General features: G+C 38.3%; 1 protein-coding gene across 5 annotated transcripts in view; it reads right to left on the bottom strand.

The window, feature by feature from the left end:
• Positions 1-19,535, bottom strand: part of inavab (innate immunity activator b) — an 85,457-nt gene that overhangs the window by 8,130 nt on the left and 57,792 nt on the right. For all 5 annotated transcript variants that reach the window (XM_059950434.1, XM_059950433.1, XM_059950432.1 and 2 more), the window contains 4 exons: positions 17,014-17,049; positions 15,870-16,131; positions 8,572-8,724; positions 4,178-4,904 (listed from right to left, as the gene is read on the bottom strand). In XM_059950434.1, the coding sequence (XP_059806417.1) occupies positions 4,178-4,904; positions 8,572-8,724; positions 15,870-16,131; positions 17,014-17,049 (1,178 nt within the window). The remainder of the gene's footprint in view (positions 1-4,177; positions 4,905-8,571; positions 8,725-15,869; positions 16,132-17,013; positions 17,050-19,535) is intronic.

Here is a 19,535-nt window from a genome sequence, read left to right as displayed (position 1 = left end):
TGGCTTTCTAATGTGAAGTACTTGATTATTTCCTACTTACAGGCATGGGACTAAATAGTTATTCAGGACTGACTGAAAACAGAGCAGCTAAGACGGGGTTAAAAATGAGTAGAAAAATTGGATAGGAGAGAGTGCACTGCAAAAGAGTAGAGATTTTTTGAGAGGCTTTTGAAACCAGCTGCACGTGAAGAGGAAGGCCACAGTACTGAAATCAAAACCATCACAGGTGGTTTGAAGAAAGAGGAGGAATTTGTAGTTTGGGGAACAGTGAGTGTTTGCAAGAATACACACCTGAAGTCGATCACCAAGGCAGATTGTGGAAAGATTTTAAAGTTTAAAAAACAGTATTTTCAAATGAAATAAGGTTAGAAACCATGGTGGTGTTCAGTCTTATCAGTTACAGGTCTAAGCAGTGGCCACAAAGCAACGATGAACTCAAGTGACCCTTGAATTGTAATGTGACCTGTGGAATTTAGAAATGGTTGGTACTGATATTTCTATTGAACACATTTTCTCCACACAATCTCCTTATCAAGAGTAAAGTTACACTCCTTCATTAAGCATGTTGGCACTGTGCATATTGTTAGTCATATAATCAACGTTTCAAGTTCACCTAGCTCTGAATTTTTCTTTGAAGTTTTCTTTCTCAGTCAGTGACTGAAGTGTGAATTAATTGTGTTCTGACTGCCTCACCACATTTCTCTCCCACACTCCTACTTCTCAGTACCTTGTTTATCTGACCACACTTGTGAACCCAGTCACCGAGCATCAGGAGTCTTTTTCAGACAGAGGTCATTGCCTACCCGGTTCCTCTTTGCAGCCATATCTTCACACACATTAGGCTAAATTGTCAACATTCCAGAGTTGAATAATGCATAATTGATTTCCCATCCATTCATCTAAAAAATGAGGTTAATGGTCACTCCCTAGTAGCTGGCCTGGCAATGTTTATATAATTCCTGTGGAATCTTGTTTGTTTCAGTAGTTTCTTGACAACTACGGATGCATTTGATGTTCCAGTTCCTGCCATGCCTTGCAGGCTCAGACCTTCATACCATTTGATCTGGTTACATTTGTGACAATCAACACAATGGGAAGTAATATGGCTACAGAGCAAAATTGTGAAAATGGTGGCGGTCACATTTGTTTGACTTCTAATTTAATAGGGATGAGTATCTGTCTTGACATGCTTCGTGTTCTACCTGTTTAGGCTGGTAAGCAACACGGCAATTTCTAAGCATGTAACAAAACCCACATGAACTGCAAAGAGATGATAATCTGATCTAACACTAACTTGCCTGAACAGAAAGTGGATTTTCTACTGGAATTAAATAGGAATTGTTCAATTACAGGCTTCAAGCTGGGATTGTAATAACATGCAAAATTCTTTAAGCCAATCGAACGTCTATGTGTTAAATATTTCTCTGAAAGTCTTTACATTGAAACTGGAAATGCAAAATAACTCTTCAATTTCAGTTTCATCTGATGCTTTCGCCTTATAATCAATCGGTCAGGCATAATTTGTGAATATGGTTTATGAAAACTAGTTTGCTGAGAAGATATCAATATTTGACAAAATTGACATAAAATTAAAACTCTGAGTTGCTACATAAGGACATATCGTGGTTACTAACACAAGTAATATGTTTCACTGTATGCTTTGAAGTATATGTGACAAAAAAACTTGAGTCACTCGCTCTTATTTAAACATTTGAACATGTAGACGGGAGGAGAACTAACTGGAAAGCTGCCTTTTTGAGGATGCTGCCCTTTAAGCTGGATAATTAAGTGCATTATTCAAAGACAGTATGCACCTTCTTTCTAGCACTATCTTCTCTCACCTTCTAGCCCCATTGACCACTATTCATTCAACTTCATCCAAGCTGATTATTGCAGACTGATTGTTATGTCTTTGTGCAGCCTCTTGCTTCATTTAACTAATTGCCACATTTCCTCGCAATCGTGACAAATCTGGCTTTAATGTCAGAAGTTCTTGGATACTATCACTATTTGTACAGAGATAGGATTAGTCGGATTGTTGGCACAGATGATACGGGCTGAAGGTGTTTCATGTATTGCATTGTTCTGTGCTCTTTGATATGGCTCTTTCAGATGGAGCTCTGTATTGGGAGCACCACTATACAATATTTATCAACAGGAGAGAACAAAATTATAAAACAATATAGTTATTTGTCAAAAAAAATAAAAACACAAAATGCTGGCAGAACTCAGTAGGCCAGACAGCATCTACGGGAGGAGGTAGTGACGACGTTTCGGGCCGAAACCCTTCATCAGGAGTGAAGTAACATGGGATGGTCGAGGGGGGATAAGAAGTGAGGAGGAGGGATGAAGTAGGGAGCTGGGAAGTGATAGGCTGAAGGGAAATGGGCTAGGGGGAAGGTGGAGAATTATGGGAAATAAAAGAGAAAGAAAGGTAGGGCTGGGGGGAGATTATAGTGAGGGGGGAAAGAGAGAGAAAGAGAACCAGATTAAAATTATAGATCGGGATGGGGTGAGGGGTGGGGGGGGGCAGGGTATTTGTCAACTGTGCTGAATTTCTCCGATAATATAGTATCTGTGATTTGCTGTAACTTGTCATGATTAAAAAGAAAATTAAAAAGAAAATCCAGTTCGGCACGGACTAGAAGGGCCGAGATGGCCTGTTTCCGTGCTGTAATTGTTATATGGTTATATAACATGTAAAATAATCAGATTCTGTACTGTTAGATGATAAGAAAAGGACTAACACTTTTTATTGAACTTCAGCTCATACTTATTGTCTGTGTGTCCTAGCCAACTGGATAACGGGAGTTCCTGAATGAAGTTCAGGGGCACCATGGTAACGTGACTCTAACAGCTTGGGGCATTGGAGTTTGGAATTCAGTTACGTTGCTATCTGTAAGGAGCTTGTACATTCTCTCCATGACCACATGGGTTTCCTCCCCTCCCACAGTCCAAAGAAACACCGGTTAGTAGGATAATTGGTCATTGTAAATTGCCTTGTGATTAGGCTAGTCTTACATAAGTGGGTTCTTCCTTAAGAACCACAACTTGTCATGGGGTTTGGGGGCTTGTGTGCCTCAATGACCCAGAGAGCTACATTGGCTGGAGTCAGGGCCTTGTGCTTTGGCTCTTGGTATGGTCATCCATGCCAAACAGGTCAAAGGGTAGAAGCCGGTCAAAGAGTGGACCATTGATCCCCCCAGGTTCAGGGGTTCAGCTCAGGGCTAACAACCCTGACCGGTCAAACAAAATTGTTATGGAAACAGCAATGAAGAATCCTTCTACATCTGAGTGCAACGGTGTTTCATTCGGGACCTACGTGACTGACAGTAGTGAAAACCGAGAGGAAACTACTGACATGATGAAGGAAGCCCTGAACACCGGCAGAGATAGAGGGCCTTCATTGCTGCCCTTAATGCCAATGGTGTAATGGGAAGTAAGTAAATAAGTGGGTTGCTGTGCGGTGTGGCTCGTTAGGCCAGAAGGACTGTTCTGTGCTGTATCTCCAAATAAATAAATAAAAATAAAGTTTAATTGAATCTGATGGAACAGCAACTCAGCATCCTATTAAGAATATTACAGTCTTCCAGCTTCAATACTGAGTTCAAAAATGAGAAATAATGAACATCTCCAATATGTTTAGTTTCTATTTCCAAATTTCCAGCACCACAGTAATTCCCTTGGGTAACTTCATTTCTGCATTTCAAGTTTATATTTTCCATCACCAACTCTGTCAGCTTGACTAATCATTGTCTTCCTAGTCTACCTGCTTGTCAACATATCGTAAACATACCCTTTTGCGTTCTAAATCTATTCAGTTTCAAAAATGATCATGTTCCCCAATCCAAAATATTGCTTCCCTCACTGCAAATATCCAGCTGAGTATTTCCATCATTTTTTTTGTTTTTATTTCCGATGTCTAGCTTCTGCAGTTGGAATGTTCCATCTATACAGTCTGCTCTGCCCAGTTCTGCTCAAAGTTGAAATGTTTGGTTAGTTTCCGCAAAATGTTATGTCCTTTTCAGATGTAGTCAACGCCTTGTGTAAGCTCAAAATGTTACTCTGTGTGAACTCATTATTGATTTTGCATATTGTATTGGGCTTTGCCCATTTCCTTTAATTCATTTACCAGATCTGCTCTGTGCTTTGGAAGTATATTCAGACAGACTCTCACCTGCAACGGGAGTGCTGGCCAGCGCATGTACTGTTCCCGATTTCTGCCCTGAGCACGCGGTCCGCGGAAGGCACCCTGCCTGTCCAGCGAGTGAGGCCGTCCATTCCTCTGCCTGGCTCTCTCATGCCATGACTGTAACTCCTCTGATACAACATCCCTGAGCAAGCCTCTGTTAGGGTATTCTTTTAGGGAGGGAGTCCGTACGATCCTGCAGTGAGATGGAGTAATTCGCTGCACTGTCAGTGAATTTTTCTCATCGCTGTATTGGCAGTCTTGGTACAGTGGCGGGTTGAAGTACTGTACACTGCTGTATTGTTGATTTGGGTGATTTCCCCACATATGACCCATTGCATTTCCCTCTCTGTGATCAATTGCTCTATAATGTTTGAAAGGTTGGCTTGGATTATACTGGTAAAATCCTTTACCTGGTAAGACAGGTGTTTCCATGTTTTCAACCAAATTATACACTTGCCAATATCTGGGTACTGCAGCATTATAGTTAAGGTGTGATGGTATATAGGTTGGAGTTGAGGTTCCAGAGCTATTAGGCTCTGGGCTGGCATATCCGCTCAAAGAATAGGGCCTCATGTGTAAACTCCCATTGGCTTTATTCCCGCCAGCACGATAATCTGGCCCAATAATAGTATAATTTGACGTTCTCCTCTGGGGATGCATGCTGCGACCTCTTTGATCAGGAGTTGCTGGAAAAGGGCTCACATCCATATATCTGTTTGGCAAAACAGAATCAATTATTAACTCAGTATTGGCCTGAGTTAAATACTCCAGCCATTCAGCTATCAGCTATTTATGAATACAAAATATTAAAATATTATCTACAAATTAGGAATAAAATTGGTGTAGAAATGGTTTAATTGCTGTAGCCTCAGGCTACAAGTGATAGTAGATAATCATTGTAATGCTGACATAATTCACATGATTAGAACACACGGTGATTTCAGATTATAAATTTTATTTTTTATATATATATTTACAGCTCTGTGGGGTCAAGCGCTCCGATTAATTTTTCCTTTACACATTGAAATGGTTGGCTTGGAGTTTTGTAGTGGGAGAGTGGGGGGGATTCTAACTTTATATGATTTTATTTTGGGTGCTTTTTCCTTATTGTTATGAATTATATATTAGACACATTTGTTTTGCACTGTATAAATCTCCATTTTGTTGATGGTTTTTTTTGTAGTTGTATTGTAGAAACTCATAAAAAAAAGTTTTAAATGATTGGAGGTGGAGTGGATTTTGTGCATTTGTTTTCGGACTATATTTCACCCAACAAACTTATTTGCAATTTCACAAAATTTCTCAGTAATCCTCAAATGAAATTAATAAAATGCCAAATCATTCATTGGTCTTTTAAAATATTTTTACAAGATTTGGCAGTAAATGATTTAAGTTTCCATGAGGTACTTAAACGACCTAGCTAATCAAGTTTAGAATTTCAGTTCACAGATGCTACAAAAGGTTCTGTGATATGAAATTCTAAGGTCCCTACTTTTCCTCCAAAATAGTGACAGCATGTTTTCCCAGGTGAGCTAAAGATTTCAACTTTGATGCAAATAACTAAACAAGACTTGGATTTTCACTGGAGGACAATTAGTTGTGCTCTGTTGGTCCAAGTGAGGGAGGCAAGGGGTCTTCAGAGACATCATAAATAATATATTATACTCAGTCAGGGATATTCATGTAGTAATCGTCACATGATCACAGGAGCATTGTCATAGAAAAATATAGATGCTCAGTCACATGATGGGATATTAGAAGGATAAGCATGGTTAGTATGTTATATTATAAGGAGCATTTTAAACAACGGGGATAGATGTAGCAAGATTTAGGGAGAAAATTTCAGATCATAGGCAGCTAAAGGCAAGGTTGAAGGAAGTTTAATACCTGACTGATGAAGGGTCAGTAATCTCAAATGATTATATGCCTGAAGATTATGAGAAGCCTTACTGGGATTTAGGGATCATACAGCCACGATACTGACCATGTAGATATTCTGCTGAATTAGCAGAGTTTACTGGGTTATTTAGGAAACATTCAGGGAAATGAAATAAAAGAGTAGGGAGCTTATGCTTAAACATTATAAATCAGTCAGACCTCATCTGAAGTAATGTGTGTAGTTCTGTCCATTATAAAATAGGAAATGTGTAACTGCTCTGGAGAGGTTGCCAAGGAGATTCACTGGACAGTTACCTCAGATAAAGTATTTTTGTTATGAGGGGAGAATGGATTGGTAATGTTTTCCTTGGAGCAGAGAAACTTAAGTGAGAAAATAATTGAGGTATTGAGAATAACAGATAAATGAAGAGCATGAATAAGATAGATTGCCAAAATCTTTTCCCCTTATCAGCAATGAGTAATTCTAGAGGACATAGATTTATGGTCAGGGGGAAGAGGTTCAGAGGATTCCAAAGGGGATTGTTTTCACTCATAGTGTGGTGAGAGCACAGGCACTGACAACGTTAACGTGTCTGAAAAACAATTTGGATCACCAAGCCATAGAAAATCATGGAGCAAGTGCTGGAAATAAGACTAATAAAGAAGAGTGTTGATTGGCCAACATTGATCTGATGGACTGAATAGCCTGTTTCCAAGCTGTATGACTCTATGACTTTATTATTTGAAAGTCTAGGTGCAGATATGGGAAACCAGAGCAATACCTGATCCAACGTACACACAGGTTGGAGATCCAGATAATTCCTTTCCATTTCAAATAATCTATACCCTGTCCCTCCTTTGGTTTAAGATCTGTTATCTATTCACTATACATTATCTATCACACTTCTAGAATGCTAGAATTTAAAATGTATCATGTTCTTTTATTTGGACCAGGATGTTGAACTCCCATTACATACCATATGCACACAGAAGGTACCAGGCACATAACATGATGTCAAAAATTTCTGTCGTCACTGTATGTGTCTGGTGCCCTCTGCATTGGTTATTATTTTGACAATATTTTCTCAAAATTCATTTGCAATACTGAGGCCCAAATTGGCATACCCTGTTTGCTGAGGCAGGCCTAAAATAGATCCATATTGGTTGCAAGGGTTCAGCCTTTCCTATTCCATGGCTATTGATTCCAATGCATGAATATTCCCCGAAGTAATCTTTTTTCTGAGTTTTTGTCAGTCCCACTCTTCCTCCCTTCAGTGCTGTTCTCATTCTGGCCTCCAATCACGCTATGCTCCTAAACCCTGCTTCGCAAGTTGCTCCATCCTGACCATCAGTGCTGTGACCCGACTACCAAGGTCTGTGACCTGTCCTATCCTACCTGTCACCTTCACAAGTGTGTATGTCACTGTCTCTGTATCATTCGCCCACCACATTTGTTTACATTGTTTCGTCATTGCGGAGTTTTTGAAGGACAGGCCTTTTGCTCCATTTGTAGACAATTTTATCTACCTTGTGTCTTTTGTAAGATCAGACACTGTAGGGGGGTGGGACACACACAAAGTATGTGTGTGTCCCAAGACATCACTGGTTTAATGTGTGAAAAATTTATAAACTTTAAAACTTGCTCAAATTAGTGACCCTAATCAGAGGGAGTGTTAGAGTGGATGGATCAGAAAACATAAAGAAGTCCATTTATGGGTTGAGAAGAATTGCCTTAATTATGTCAGTGTTCCAATACTGAAAAAGAATCACATTCCAGTTTACCATATTTGATTTGGAAGACTTGAATATAATTGTAAGTCTCTACTTTGCTCTGTCCCACTCAATTTGATTAACACAAGAAAATTAAAAAGCAAAATTTATAATGAAAGATTATCTTCCAAAGCATGTCATAATGACTGACAGCAACATGGAATTATTTATGTAACACCATCTGGAATCTAAACTGCAAATAATGTTCTACATTCCTGATCAAGTTTGTTTTGAACATTTTTATCTCCCAGACTAAGGGATAGTCTAAGTCAGACTAAGTTTGATTGCTTCAGGACATTTTGGTTTCAATATGTTGAACTTTTTATTAGTACTCTTTTGAAATGTTATGAATATTTTAAATTAATCCTCTAATTGATGGGTGGTGATGACAATCCATTTTATGGTTTGTTTGAAGTGCCTTTGTATCTAATCCTTTGTTGTGGTGTAAATTCAATGTCTGAGACTGGCTAGGTTAATATTGCATGCCGAAAGTAATCTGTAGGCATTAAGAACTGAGTCAAATTTCACACACAAGCATTTCTCACTCTAGAATTTTAGTTCTCGGGAAGGGTTTTATTGATAAATCATATATTATACATTCTATAGATGGGTTCTGTAGCTCTTAAAGAGTTTGAGAATATCTTTGCATGCAGTGTTAGTCAGATTAGAACCAATTCCCATTAGCAGATAAAATATATGTAAATATTAATATTTCTCTTATTCCTTCCTACCTGCCTGCTGGATGGGGGATGCGTCCCCTCATTTCTGGTGTTGGTGGTGCGCTTGCTGAGATTTGATTCTGATAGGGACTGCTCCTCATTTCAGAATGCTGGAAAGGGGAGATATCACTCATACCAGATTCTGATGGGGTCACCACTGGACTGCTGAAAGGTTTATCAAGAAAAAGAAAATATGTGACATCAGAAACATACAGAACTGCATAAAATATTGGTGATTCTTCTGTGAATGGAAATAATAGACATAAGAGGTAAAACAGGACACCTGTCAAACTATCCATGAGTTTAGTAATATGTCCATCTTTTAAGGTAAAGCTAGACAGCAGAGCAGATTGTTCTATCTGAAGTTTGACTCTTATATTTGTAGCTCTCTTTATGCAACAGAAACATCAGACATTCAAACCTTCTTCAATACTTACTTCTACTGAAATAATGTGAAAGCCTTAATGTGTTAAATTTAATTGTCTCTCTTCTTGCTTTGAAAACAAACATGATTTGTGAATACTTCAAACTGCTACTGTGTAAAAAATTTCACCCAGTACCCTGGATATCAAAATTCTAAAATGAAAAATCCAAATTCCTCTGATTGTTCCGATTACACCTAGAAGTTGAGTTATTTGACAATGAAGTAGGACTGTGACGCATCTAATCAACCACAGGGTTAAGCAAATATGTTTTAGAATACCACAATATGTATTTGAGTCTCTCATGTTCTGCCAAGTATTGAAATTTCTGCCCCACTCGCCCACATAGACTTTTATAGACAGGTTCAAACAGATAAGTAGATTAAAACAGTGGGTAAATGAAAAGACAATCAAGTTATTTCAATTTGAAGCAATGCTGCAGATGTGTATATACACATTTCGGAGGAATCTAGGGCAGCTTCATAAGCCCGACAGAAAGAATAAAATGGCATTTAATTAATTTAAGTTAGACCAAACTAGAAATATGAGGGGCTGGGGAGAGATCATGTGACTGGGTCCTTGTAATTAACATCGGGGAATCTCGTGTTTTGATTGAATACAGCTACAAAGATGGTTCCTTGTAACCAATTCAGATATTTCATTAGAAGAGAACCAGTCCTCGTTGGCCAAGGTGACAATGAACGACTGATGTGAAGTGATAGGTTTCACGGGAACTTGGGTAAACAAAAGTGAGGAACTCTGGCTGAAGTTTTTTCTCAACTGTAGTGATGTGGAGAACATAGTCCCTCTTACAAATTATTTGTATTTGCACAGTTTGCTGTCTTTTGAATATTGGTTGTGTGTCCGTGTTGTGTGTGGTTTTCCATTGATTCCTTTGTATTTACTGTCACTGTCTGCAAGAAAATGCACCTCAGGGTAGTATATGGTGACATATATGTTTACTTTGATAATAAATTTATTTTGAATTTTGAAGTTATTGGGTCAGTCTGATTTAATAGGTTAGAGGGATAAACAATTAGTTACCAAAGAGATATGAATGAAGAAAAGAAAATGGTTAATGGAGCTAAATGATGAAATATTTACTTGGATTTAATGCTCTTTTTCCTGCTTTTGAACATTATGTTTAAAACTACAACTCTGTACAAAATTGTAATATACAGATTTTGGCATGATGTTTTGTTACGGATAATAGAGTGGATTTCCACTGCGATAGAACATACACACAGAGGATTCTGCAGATGCTGGAAATCCAGAGCAAAACACACAAAATCCAGAGCAAAACACACAAAACTCAGCAGGTCAGGCAGTATCTAGGGAGAAAAATAAAGAGTTGATGTTTCAGGCTGAGACCCTTCATCAGGACTGGAAAGGAAGGGGGCAGAAACCAGAATAAGGTCAACCTAGTCTTCTGGTTCATAATTCACAAGTTTGCTTCTCACAGGTTCCACTTGAATATATGATGACAAGTTATGCTGTCAAACATGCAAAACTGGTTCACTTTTACAGAACAAGCAGACGTTGTTAGTTCAGACAGAAACTAAGAATATGCCTTGGCTTCTATTTTGGTTTTGTCTGTAGTCAGACAAATTTGATGCAGTTCCTCCAGCACCTGGGTGTTTATTTCTGATTTCAAAAGTGTGGTCTAACTGAACTATCAGTGAACATCAATGGGTAGGAGTAACAAGTATGAACAGTAGGTTATTACCTTGAAGTGTCAAGCTTCAAATTTTGAAAATATTTGCTCTATCTAATGTCATGGTAGTTATTAGATAGATTTAAAGTTTAAAATTTCAAAATTGAAAGTTTCAAAAGTGATATGTTAACCTGAAGTCTAAAGTATCAAGCTACAGATATAAAAGAAAAGTACTAAAATTAGTAGTCTAGTTCATAGATAGTTAATTCAGGCAGTGTAGACTGGTGAATTTATGGCAATAATAAGGGGAGAAGGAAGGGTTATTTGCAACAAAGAAATGAGAACAAAGTAAGACTGTAGCTAGTAATAATCTACAATAAGACCTAGCCTAAGATAATTAGCTTTTAGATAAAAACAAGTGTTTTTACCAACCATCTAGACCAGTGGTTCTCATGTGTTTTTGGCTCATGGCCAACTCGTGAGTTTCATTTAGCTCTGAGCCCCCACCTTCCACAGACTCTGTTAATTGCTGATTTTTTTTTTAGTTAACTGTACTAATATTCAAATATACAGTCAATATTTATGTTTTAACAGGTTATTATATGTTAAATATGATGTTACATGTGTAAAAATGAAAAATAAAACTACTTCAAAGCTCTGAATAGGATACGTTATTTATAATATACATACTGATAAAGAATCTAGTGCTTTCCTGGCATGGATGATGAATAAACTGTTATCATGGTTCTAGCTGCTACAGGTATTGATTGTAACTGACGTATCGATGACAAACTCGGCCATCTTCATCAGCGGTGATGTTTGGGCATGTCTAGTCCAATGGTATTTATACCCTCATCGTCCGTCCCTCCTGGATGTTTGGTCCACATCAAATGCTTATTCGGTTACGTTGATGACACCCTTGTACCGTAGCCTCATGGACTCCAGGCAGTCCAATGGTTCAGCAACCATCTGAACAGCATATGTCCAAACATTCAGCTTAGAGTGGAGACGCAGAAGAAAGGTTCCCTCCCACTCCTGGACTTTCTGGATACTGGATAGTTGCCTCAGAGAAGGTGTCTATCGGAAACCCAATTCACACGGACTTATACCTTAACAATAGCAACCACCTTCATGCCTCCCAACATTGAGCAGTTCTTTCTACTTTGACTAACCGTACGAAAACTATTTCAGACTCAGAGAATCGCCATGAAGAAGTAAGATGATTATGTACAACATTCCTACAGAATGGCTACAAGGTGAAGGAAATCAATTGGGCCCTTAAAGGAGCCGTCAGAAAAACTGGGAATCCTACAATAAGTACAACCTGCCGCTATTGCCTGTTTTGTATATACTTCCAAGATTTTTGGAAGGATCCTGAAGAAATACCAGATTATTATCATACACAAACCTGTAAGGAAGCTCAGTTCAAAGCTTATGCAGTCCAAAGATGACCTGGGACTCAGATCAGCTGGCGTTTACAAGATTCCCTGTTAATACAGAGCAGCGTATATCGGCCAGATGGGATGCACGGTGGAAACACGCACCAGGGAGCACAGGAGGTGTATCAATTTGTGTTACACTGAAAAATTGGCAGTAGTAGAACATTGAATTCGCAATGGCTAGAGGATTGACTTTGACTGCACAGAACTACTGTCCCATGCAATTGGCTTTTGGAACTGCCTGGTGAAGGAAGCCATTGAGATAAAACTAGAGGAAAAGAATTTTAACAAAGACGAAAGTCTCGCTTTAAGTAAGAACTGGAACTTGATTGTGAAAAAGGTGGGACAGCAGAAACCTGATTGGATGAGGACTAACCAATCAGGAGGGATGAACGACAGGGGTATAAACATCACCAGACTAGACATGCCAAGTCATCCTTACTGATGAAGACGGTAGAGTTTGCCATTGAAATGTCGGTTAAATTCAGTACCTGTACCAGGCTGGAAGCCCAAGAAGAGTTTATTCATCATATACATACTATTCTTCCAACCAGCAATGAAAAAGCTTACTTTGGGCTGTTACTTTGAGTTTTAATGAGATCCTTGCAACTGATGCAAACTAGCAAGTTTTTGAGTATCTGGTTACGACTTGGTTAAAGATAATTGAAGATCACCTCTCTTCACAACATCAAGACGTGTTTGACAGCAGGTGAAGAGCTTGACTAAAACCACATTAAACTAGGTAAGAGTAGGCAAATCTAATTAAAAACGACTTTGCTTTCTCCCAGAAACTTATTTTGAATATCACTAGTTATCAACAGTTATCCAGAAATTTTGCTTGAAGTGGTTATAACATTCTGCAGTTCAATAGGACATTCTTGCAATGTGGTGTCAACAGCATTGACATTCACCCCAAATGGATCCACTACCCAATCTCGAGTATGTATCTCCAGCAGGACTCTCACCAAAACTCCATATCAGTGTGATATTGTTTCAAATGAATCAAGATATACAATCGGAACATCATCTAGCAATTCTATTTTAAAAGTGGCCAGAGAAGGAAATCATATAAACTCGTAACGCCCAATATTGCTGCTGAAAAGTTTGAGTTTTCCAAGGAGTTTTCTTCCTTGGAACAGTTTGTTTAATAAATCAGTTTATCAAATATATATGACAGGTAAAATATGTCTGACTTAGCAGCCATAATTTGTTCTCAAAGCTGCTTATCACTTAGAAATGCTATAATACTATCCCAAAGTACAACAAAGTTTTGTAAACAAAAACCATTGGTCCGCTGTATGCATTAGCAGCCATTCAAGATCTTCTTCGTTTTCCTCACAAAGTTGTTGAATAGGACAATCTTGAAGTGCAAATGATTTGATGAAGTTGACAGCCATTATTACATCAGCAAGGGTCGCATGCAAACGTCCTCCCAATTTTTTTTGCATCGTGCAGATGGCGTATGCAAATAAGCGTCAGGCACAGCATTTGTTAAGTGAGCAATGAATCCCCTGCATCTTCCTACCATCGAAGCAGAACCACCAGATACACAAGCCAGTATACTTTGCAGCAGAATATTGAAATGGCTCTTAACTTCTTCGAAAATAATTTTATCCTCGGTACCTCGCTGCAGAAAGCATTTTCTCACTGGCCTGATCATTATACAATGGCTTAACATACGTCATCAGAAGTGCTTACTCCATAATCAGTGTACTGGGGGCAGATGTGGATCGGGGCCGGCGGGCTCTCCTGCAGAGTGTGAACGGTGATTTGAACGATGAGGTCAAGCAGGAGCAGAGATAACAACTGATGTGCCCCACCCCTCCCGCACGCACAGCTATTTTACTGCCACATTTGCATCATCTCGCATATATTCCCATTCATTTCACTGAGGGTTCCAATTAAATTACGTACATACGGTTTATTCACTTATTTTCATTAAAACAGTAAGCTTATTATGGCCCATTCAGAAAATCCAGTGGCCCCCAGTTCCTTGCTTTTTACTTGTGACCCCTACAAAATTCAGTTTGGCTCCCCGGGGGACCATATGGCCAACGCTGAGAACCAATGATCTAGAGAGCATAGAACATAGAATCTAGAAGTATAATTGTGTCACAAGGTAATAAAAGGGTGGTATGGGTGATCTTAATGGAAAAAAATGTGACAAGAGAAAGTGGTAAGGAATTCAATGATATTGTTACTAAAAGTAGTGTGTATATGTGTGAGAGAGTGTGACAGAGAGTGTGTGTGTGTGTGAAAGAGAGGGATGAAGCATTCAATGCATTAAATGTTATTCAAGCAATTCAAAGTCATTTTTACTTTCAAGAGAAGAAAGCCTTTCAGCCCAATGAACCTGTGTCGGCTCACTGCAATTCCATCAGATCCATTATCCTAATGCTTCACGTTACCCTGCTATATATATATATATATAGATATATATATTCTCTCTGGATTGATTGTCTTTCCATCACCTTTGCAGGTGATCTCCAAATCAACATGCTCTCTGCGTAACAAAAGTTTTCTCTCACGTCTTGCTTGTACCTATATCCAAAATTTTAAATCTGTGCCCTCGATGCTTAGAACAATCTGCCAATGGAACAAAGTTTCTCTCTGTTTACTCTCTCGAAACAAGCCATAATCTTACACATCTGTATTCAATCTCCTCTCAGTTGTTTTTGTTGCAAGTAAGACAACATCAAGGAGCATTTGAAGTTTTCACTCTGAGAGACAAAGGGAACAAATCATACTACAATGATATGAGAAAATGTGTAGACTGCCTTGAATGACACTGGGGTAGGTTACAGACAGTGGAGAAGGATGTAGTGTCTCAGAGGAAAAGGCATACCTGTTCAGATTACTTCAGGTACGACTGTTAAGGAAAAGTTACATAACTTGCTAGTTTAAAGTCATGGAGTCAAAGAGTCATATGCTACAAAGAATTACACATCTATGCTGACCATCAAGCATCTATTGTTGCTAATCTGATTATTAATATTACTTCTTTATGTAAATAAAACACTTATTTCATTTGATATTGTGCTAATAATGTCCAAAACAATTGAAAGGAAAAATATTTCATAAAAAAATTAAAAATTCCAATTTGCAGATGATAGACAGCTGCAGATATACATTGAACATTACAAAACAAAAAGCTAGTGGACTTTGGGGGGAGATTTTAGCTATTTTCCAGATCTTTGATAAGAAATAGAAGCAGGGATTTGGCATTTCATAATGCAAATATAACATGGATATGTTCTTTTACATAAGCACCATTTTTCTGCTCTGAACCCAGATCACTTGACTTGCATGCTAACTAAAAATCTGTTGATCTCTTTCCCAAATACTTTCGCTGATTGAACGTCCACGGGAGAGTGGACTCCAAAGTGCACAGCCATCTCCTGGCCAGAGAAGTTTGTTCTCATCTCAGTTTGGCAAGGCTGACCTCTTCTGGAGACGGTGATCTCCGGTTCTGTAAATTCTGCTCGGGGTAACAGTTAATCTGCATCTAACCATCAAGCCCTGTAAGCATTTTGAATGTTTCAATGAGATAACATCTCATTATCTGCACTATAAAGTGAAAAAGGCTGAATCTGCTTAATCTTTTTATCAGCCAATCCCTCAACCCAGGAATCAATCCAGCGAACCAGTTTGATATGGGATTTTCAGTTCATGTTCCAATGTTTCTCTTGCACAATCAGAAAACCAAAAGTGTTTGATAATTTGAGGAACTCTGCCAAAAGCTTTAAAAGCACTCACATTGAGATGACTGGCAAATAAATAAAAGCTACTGTGTACCTTGACTTGCAATTTAAGGAGGGACGTCTTTTCACTTTCTCATATGGTTCATCCAGATTAGATTCTGCCCATGCTCTGTCCATAATGGGTGATCTGTCATAGTCACTGCCCTGATAACAGCCTGGAGCAAGTCCTTCCAGACTCTGGGGTGGAGTTGGTCTGCTGGACTGTAGAAGAAGCAGTGGTGAGTTACTCCTCTGCATTTCATGAGTAGCTGACAAGAATTCTGTAGATGAACACCTGCTGTGGAGCTGCCTTGCATCTGCAGAAATCAAACAATGGAGAGAAAAAAAAACAGATAGTCAAAGAAATATTCCCTTCTGGTCAAATTATTTGTATTTATCGATTCATGAGATGTTGACATTAACAGCAAGTTCTGAATTTAATGTCCACCTTGATTACTCCTGGGTTGAATTACTATTTAGGACAACTTCAAGGATGGGTCAAGTAAGGCATGGATTGGACCAGGTAAGGATGGTAGAATGTACTGGCAGGTTGATTAACACCAAGTGACGGACATGTAAAGCTACTGGCAAAAAGTGATCTTCGCGTTAAGGATCTTTGCATCTTCCAAAGGTGATGGCTCAAAAACAACATCCGTCATTAACGCCATCACCACGGACACGCCCTGTTCTCATGCTACCATCATGGAGGTAGTACAGAAAACTGAAGACACACCCTCAACATTTTAGGAACAGCTTCTTCCCCTCTGTCATCAGATTTCTGAATGGACAATGAACCAACCCATGAACTCTACCTCAATACTTTTGCTCTCATTGCACTACTTATTTAATATATATATATGTACTCACATATTTCTTCTTGTAATTCAGTTTTATTTTATGTCTTGCAGTAGCAAAACAACAACCTATGTTCATGCTATTAAACCTGATTCTGATTCTAATTTAGTTTAATTTGCAATAAATTGCTTTCAGTCGGGGAGTGAATGAGTGAATTTTTGGACCCTTTGTAAGCTACCAGCTTGAAAAACATTCACAAACTCACTTTAAAAAATGCTTCTTATGGTGGCAAACAACAAGTGATGGTGAATTAGCACCTTGCTTTACATTTTGCTCACTTTCCCATTCCTCTGTTTCACTCCACAAGTTAACATCTATTTTGCCCCTTTATGTTGGGAACTTACCATCTTCCAGAGAGCTGTCATCAGATGCACTCAGTTCTAAAAATAAAACATGCATTGAGAAATGAAAATCCGACACAAGTGAATAAACTATTTAATCTTTGAATTTCTAATTTAGTCAAACAATGGAGTTAATCTGATTGTAAGCTTGTAAAGCAATTCCTTCTCCACTCTTAAATAATTTTCCTCTTGTCATTTATTAGATTCACTGGAATAAACTGAATCTAATAGACACCCTACCACCATCCTGTTCAAACAATTGCAGGAGCCGTGCTAAATTCATTATAATAAGTGTCTTTGTGCTATTAATTTGTCTACTGGTTGTGAGACAAAGAATTTGGTGGCCAAGCAGCTGTGTTTATGGTCACAAATGGAGAAGCCATGAACATTGTTAGCTTGCTTACATTCATTACATAGATTTTTTTTTCCCTGGCTATTCATCACATAAGTGGTTTACTTTGATTAGGTTCTGCCACGAAAACACAATGTTTTTCAATGTTTCCACAGATTTTCCTTTGTAGTTGATCCTAATCAAATGACACTGGAGAGTTACGAGGATAACCTTAGTTTCTCCTCAAGTCAACCAGCTCACAGTTACCCATCATTCACCTAAATGATTTGGAGTTGGGTCATTGAAGCTCAACTTCAGAATTTTGTGGACAGTCTCAAAATAGGGGAAGGATTTACCAAGAGGTGATTCATGACATATATAAGAATCAATAATCAACTTCAGGTTGGTTGTATAACTGGAAATGAACTTCAGAGTAGATCTATGAAGTTCAAAATTACAATTGCAAGTATAAGCAGGTCATAAATTCATTGAAAATTAAGTGTCTCAGTGGATCTGAACGTGTATACAGAAAGTGTGAGAAGTAATGACATTAATAAAAATTAACAATTATTAGGTTGTCTAAGGCATTGGTGAGGCCAGATTTGGAGTATTGCGTGCAGTTTTGGTCACCGAATTACAGGAGGGATATTAATAAGGTTGAAAGAGTGCAGAGAAGGTTTACAAGGATGTTGCCGGAACCTGAGAAACTGAGTTACAGAGAAAGGTTGAATAGGCTAGGAGTTATTCCCTAGAGCATAGAAGAATGAGGGGAGATTTGATAGAGGTATATAAAATTATGATGGATATAGATAGAGTGAATGCAAGTATGCTTTTTCCACTGAGGCTGGGGGAGAAAAAAACCAGAGGACATGGGTTAAGAGCGAAAGGGGAAAAGTTTAAAGGGAATATTGAGGGGGCTTTTTCACACAGAGAGTGGTGGGAGTGTGGAATAAGCTGGCAGGTGAAGTAGTAAATGCGGCCTCACTTTTAACACTTAAGAAAAACTTGGACAGGTACATAGATGAGAGGTGTATTGAGGGATATGGTCCAGGTGCAGGTCAGTGGGACTAGGCAGAAAAATGGTTTGGCATAGCCAAGAAGTGCCAAAAGGCCCGTTTCTGTGCTGTAATGTTCTATGGTTCTATGGTTCATTGAGATTCTTTTCTGTAGTGATACATCTGAAAACAGCAGAAAATGTTTAATTTATATAGAACTTTGGCAAGACCACATGAAAGTCTTAAACATTGCATTATAATATGAATGTAGAAACAGTTGAGAAGGTGAAAGGAAATTTAATTAGAAGGGTGTCAGGATTGAATGATATTTCTTGTCAGGGAAGATTGAACAAGCAAGTGTGAGTGGTGACATGATAATGAATTATAATTTTTAAAAGGGCAGAACATTTTCTGTCTTTGACGTTGGTTCACACCACCCAATGAATTGAAGATACACATTTAATTACAGAATATGCTTTGGACCTTACAATTTTAGCTTCAATAACTTCTCCTAAAGCCTCTAAGTTCAGTAATCCATCATTCACATTAATGACTTGGACTTGGGACGGTGCAGCATAACTTCAAAATTTCGTGGACAATCTCAAAATAGGGGACTGCTTTACCAAGAAGCTTTTTACCAAAAGACTCATTGAAATGAGATAACAAGATAATGTTGTGATAATGTTATAAGTTCAGTTTTTGTCATTAGTGTAAACACAATATACAGTATTTAGGTGTCAGCATGTTGTACTTTGTTACCAAAATCCACTCCTTTGAACACAAGCCAGAGGCAGGGATGCCATTACAATGTAATGTATTTAGCACCACTGATTAGGGATAAGCTTTTATGCAGAGACATTTCTACTAGCAGAGTAGTTTAGTACTGAGGCAGGGTATAAATGGAAGATTATTACAAGGAACTACTTATTCAAAAATCATTGCCACAAAGAGTAATTAAAAGGATAAAGTGCATTTAATGTGAAACTGAGACTTATGAGGGAGAAAGGTTTATAATTATGTATGGAACATTAACACTGTCATGAATATGTTGTCCAGAATGGTCAGCTTCAGTGTTGTAATACCATGTAAAACGTATTTGTGTGTTCCTTTGCTACTTTGTGAAATATTGTTTTTCCAGCTGCCAGTTGCTTGAAGAATGGGCAGAAAAATTTTCATTCGTCACAACCATCAGTAAAATG

This window comes from Hypanus sabinus, chromosome 25 (assembly GCF_030144855.1).
Source record: "Hypanus sabinus isolate sHypSab1 chromosome 25, sHypSab1.hap1, whole genome shotgun sequence".
Classification (NCBI taxonomy): domain Eukaryota; kingdom Metazoa; phylum Chordata; class Chondrichthyes; order Myliobatiformes; family Dasyatidae; genus Hypanus; species Hypanus sabinus.
Note: the sequence above shows the minus strand (reverse complement) of the source record. Positions and strands in the feature narration are given on the sequence as shown.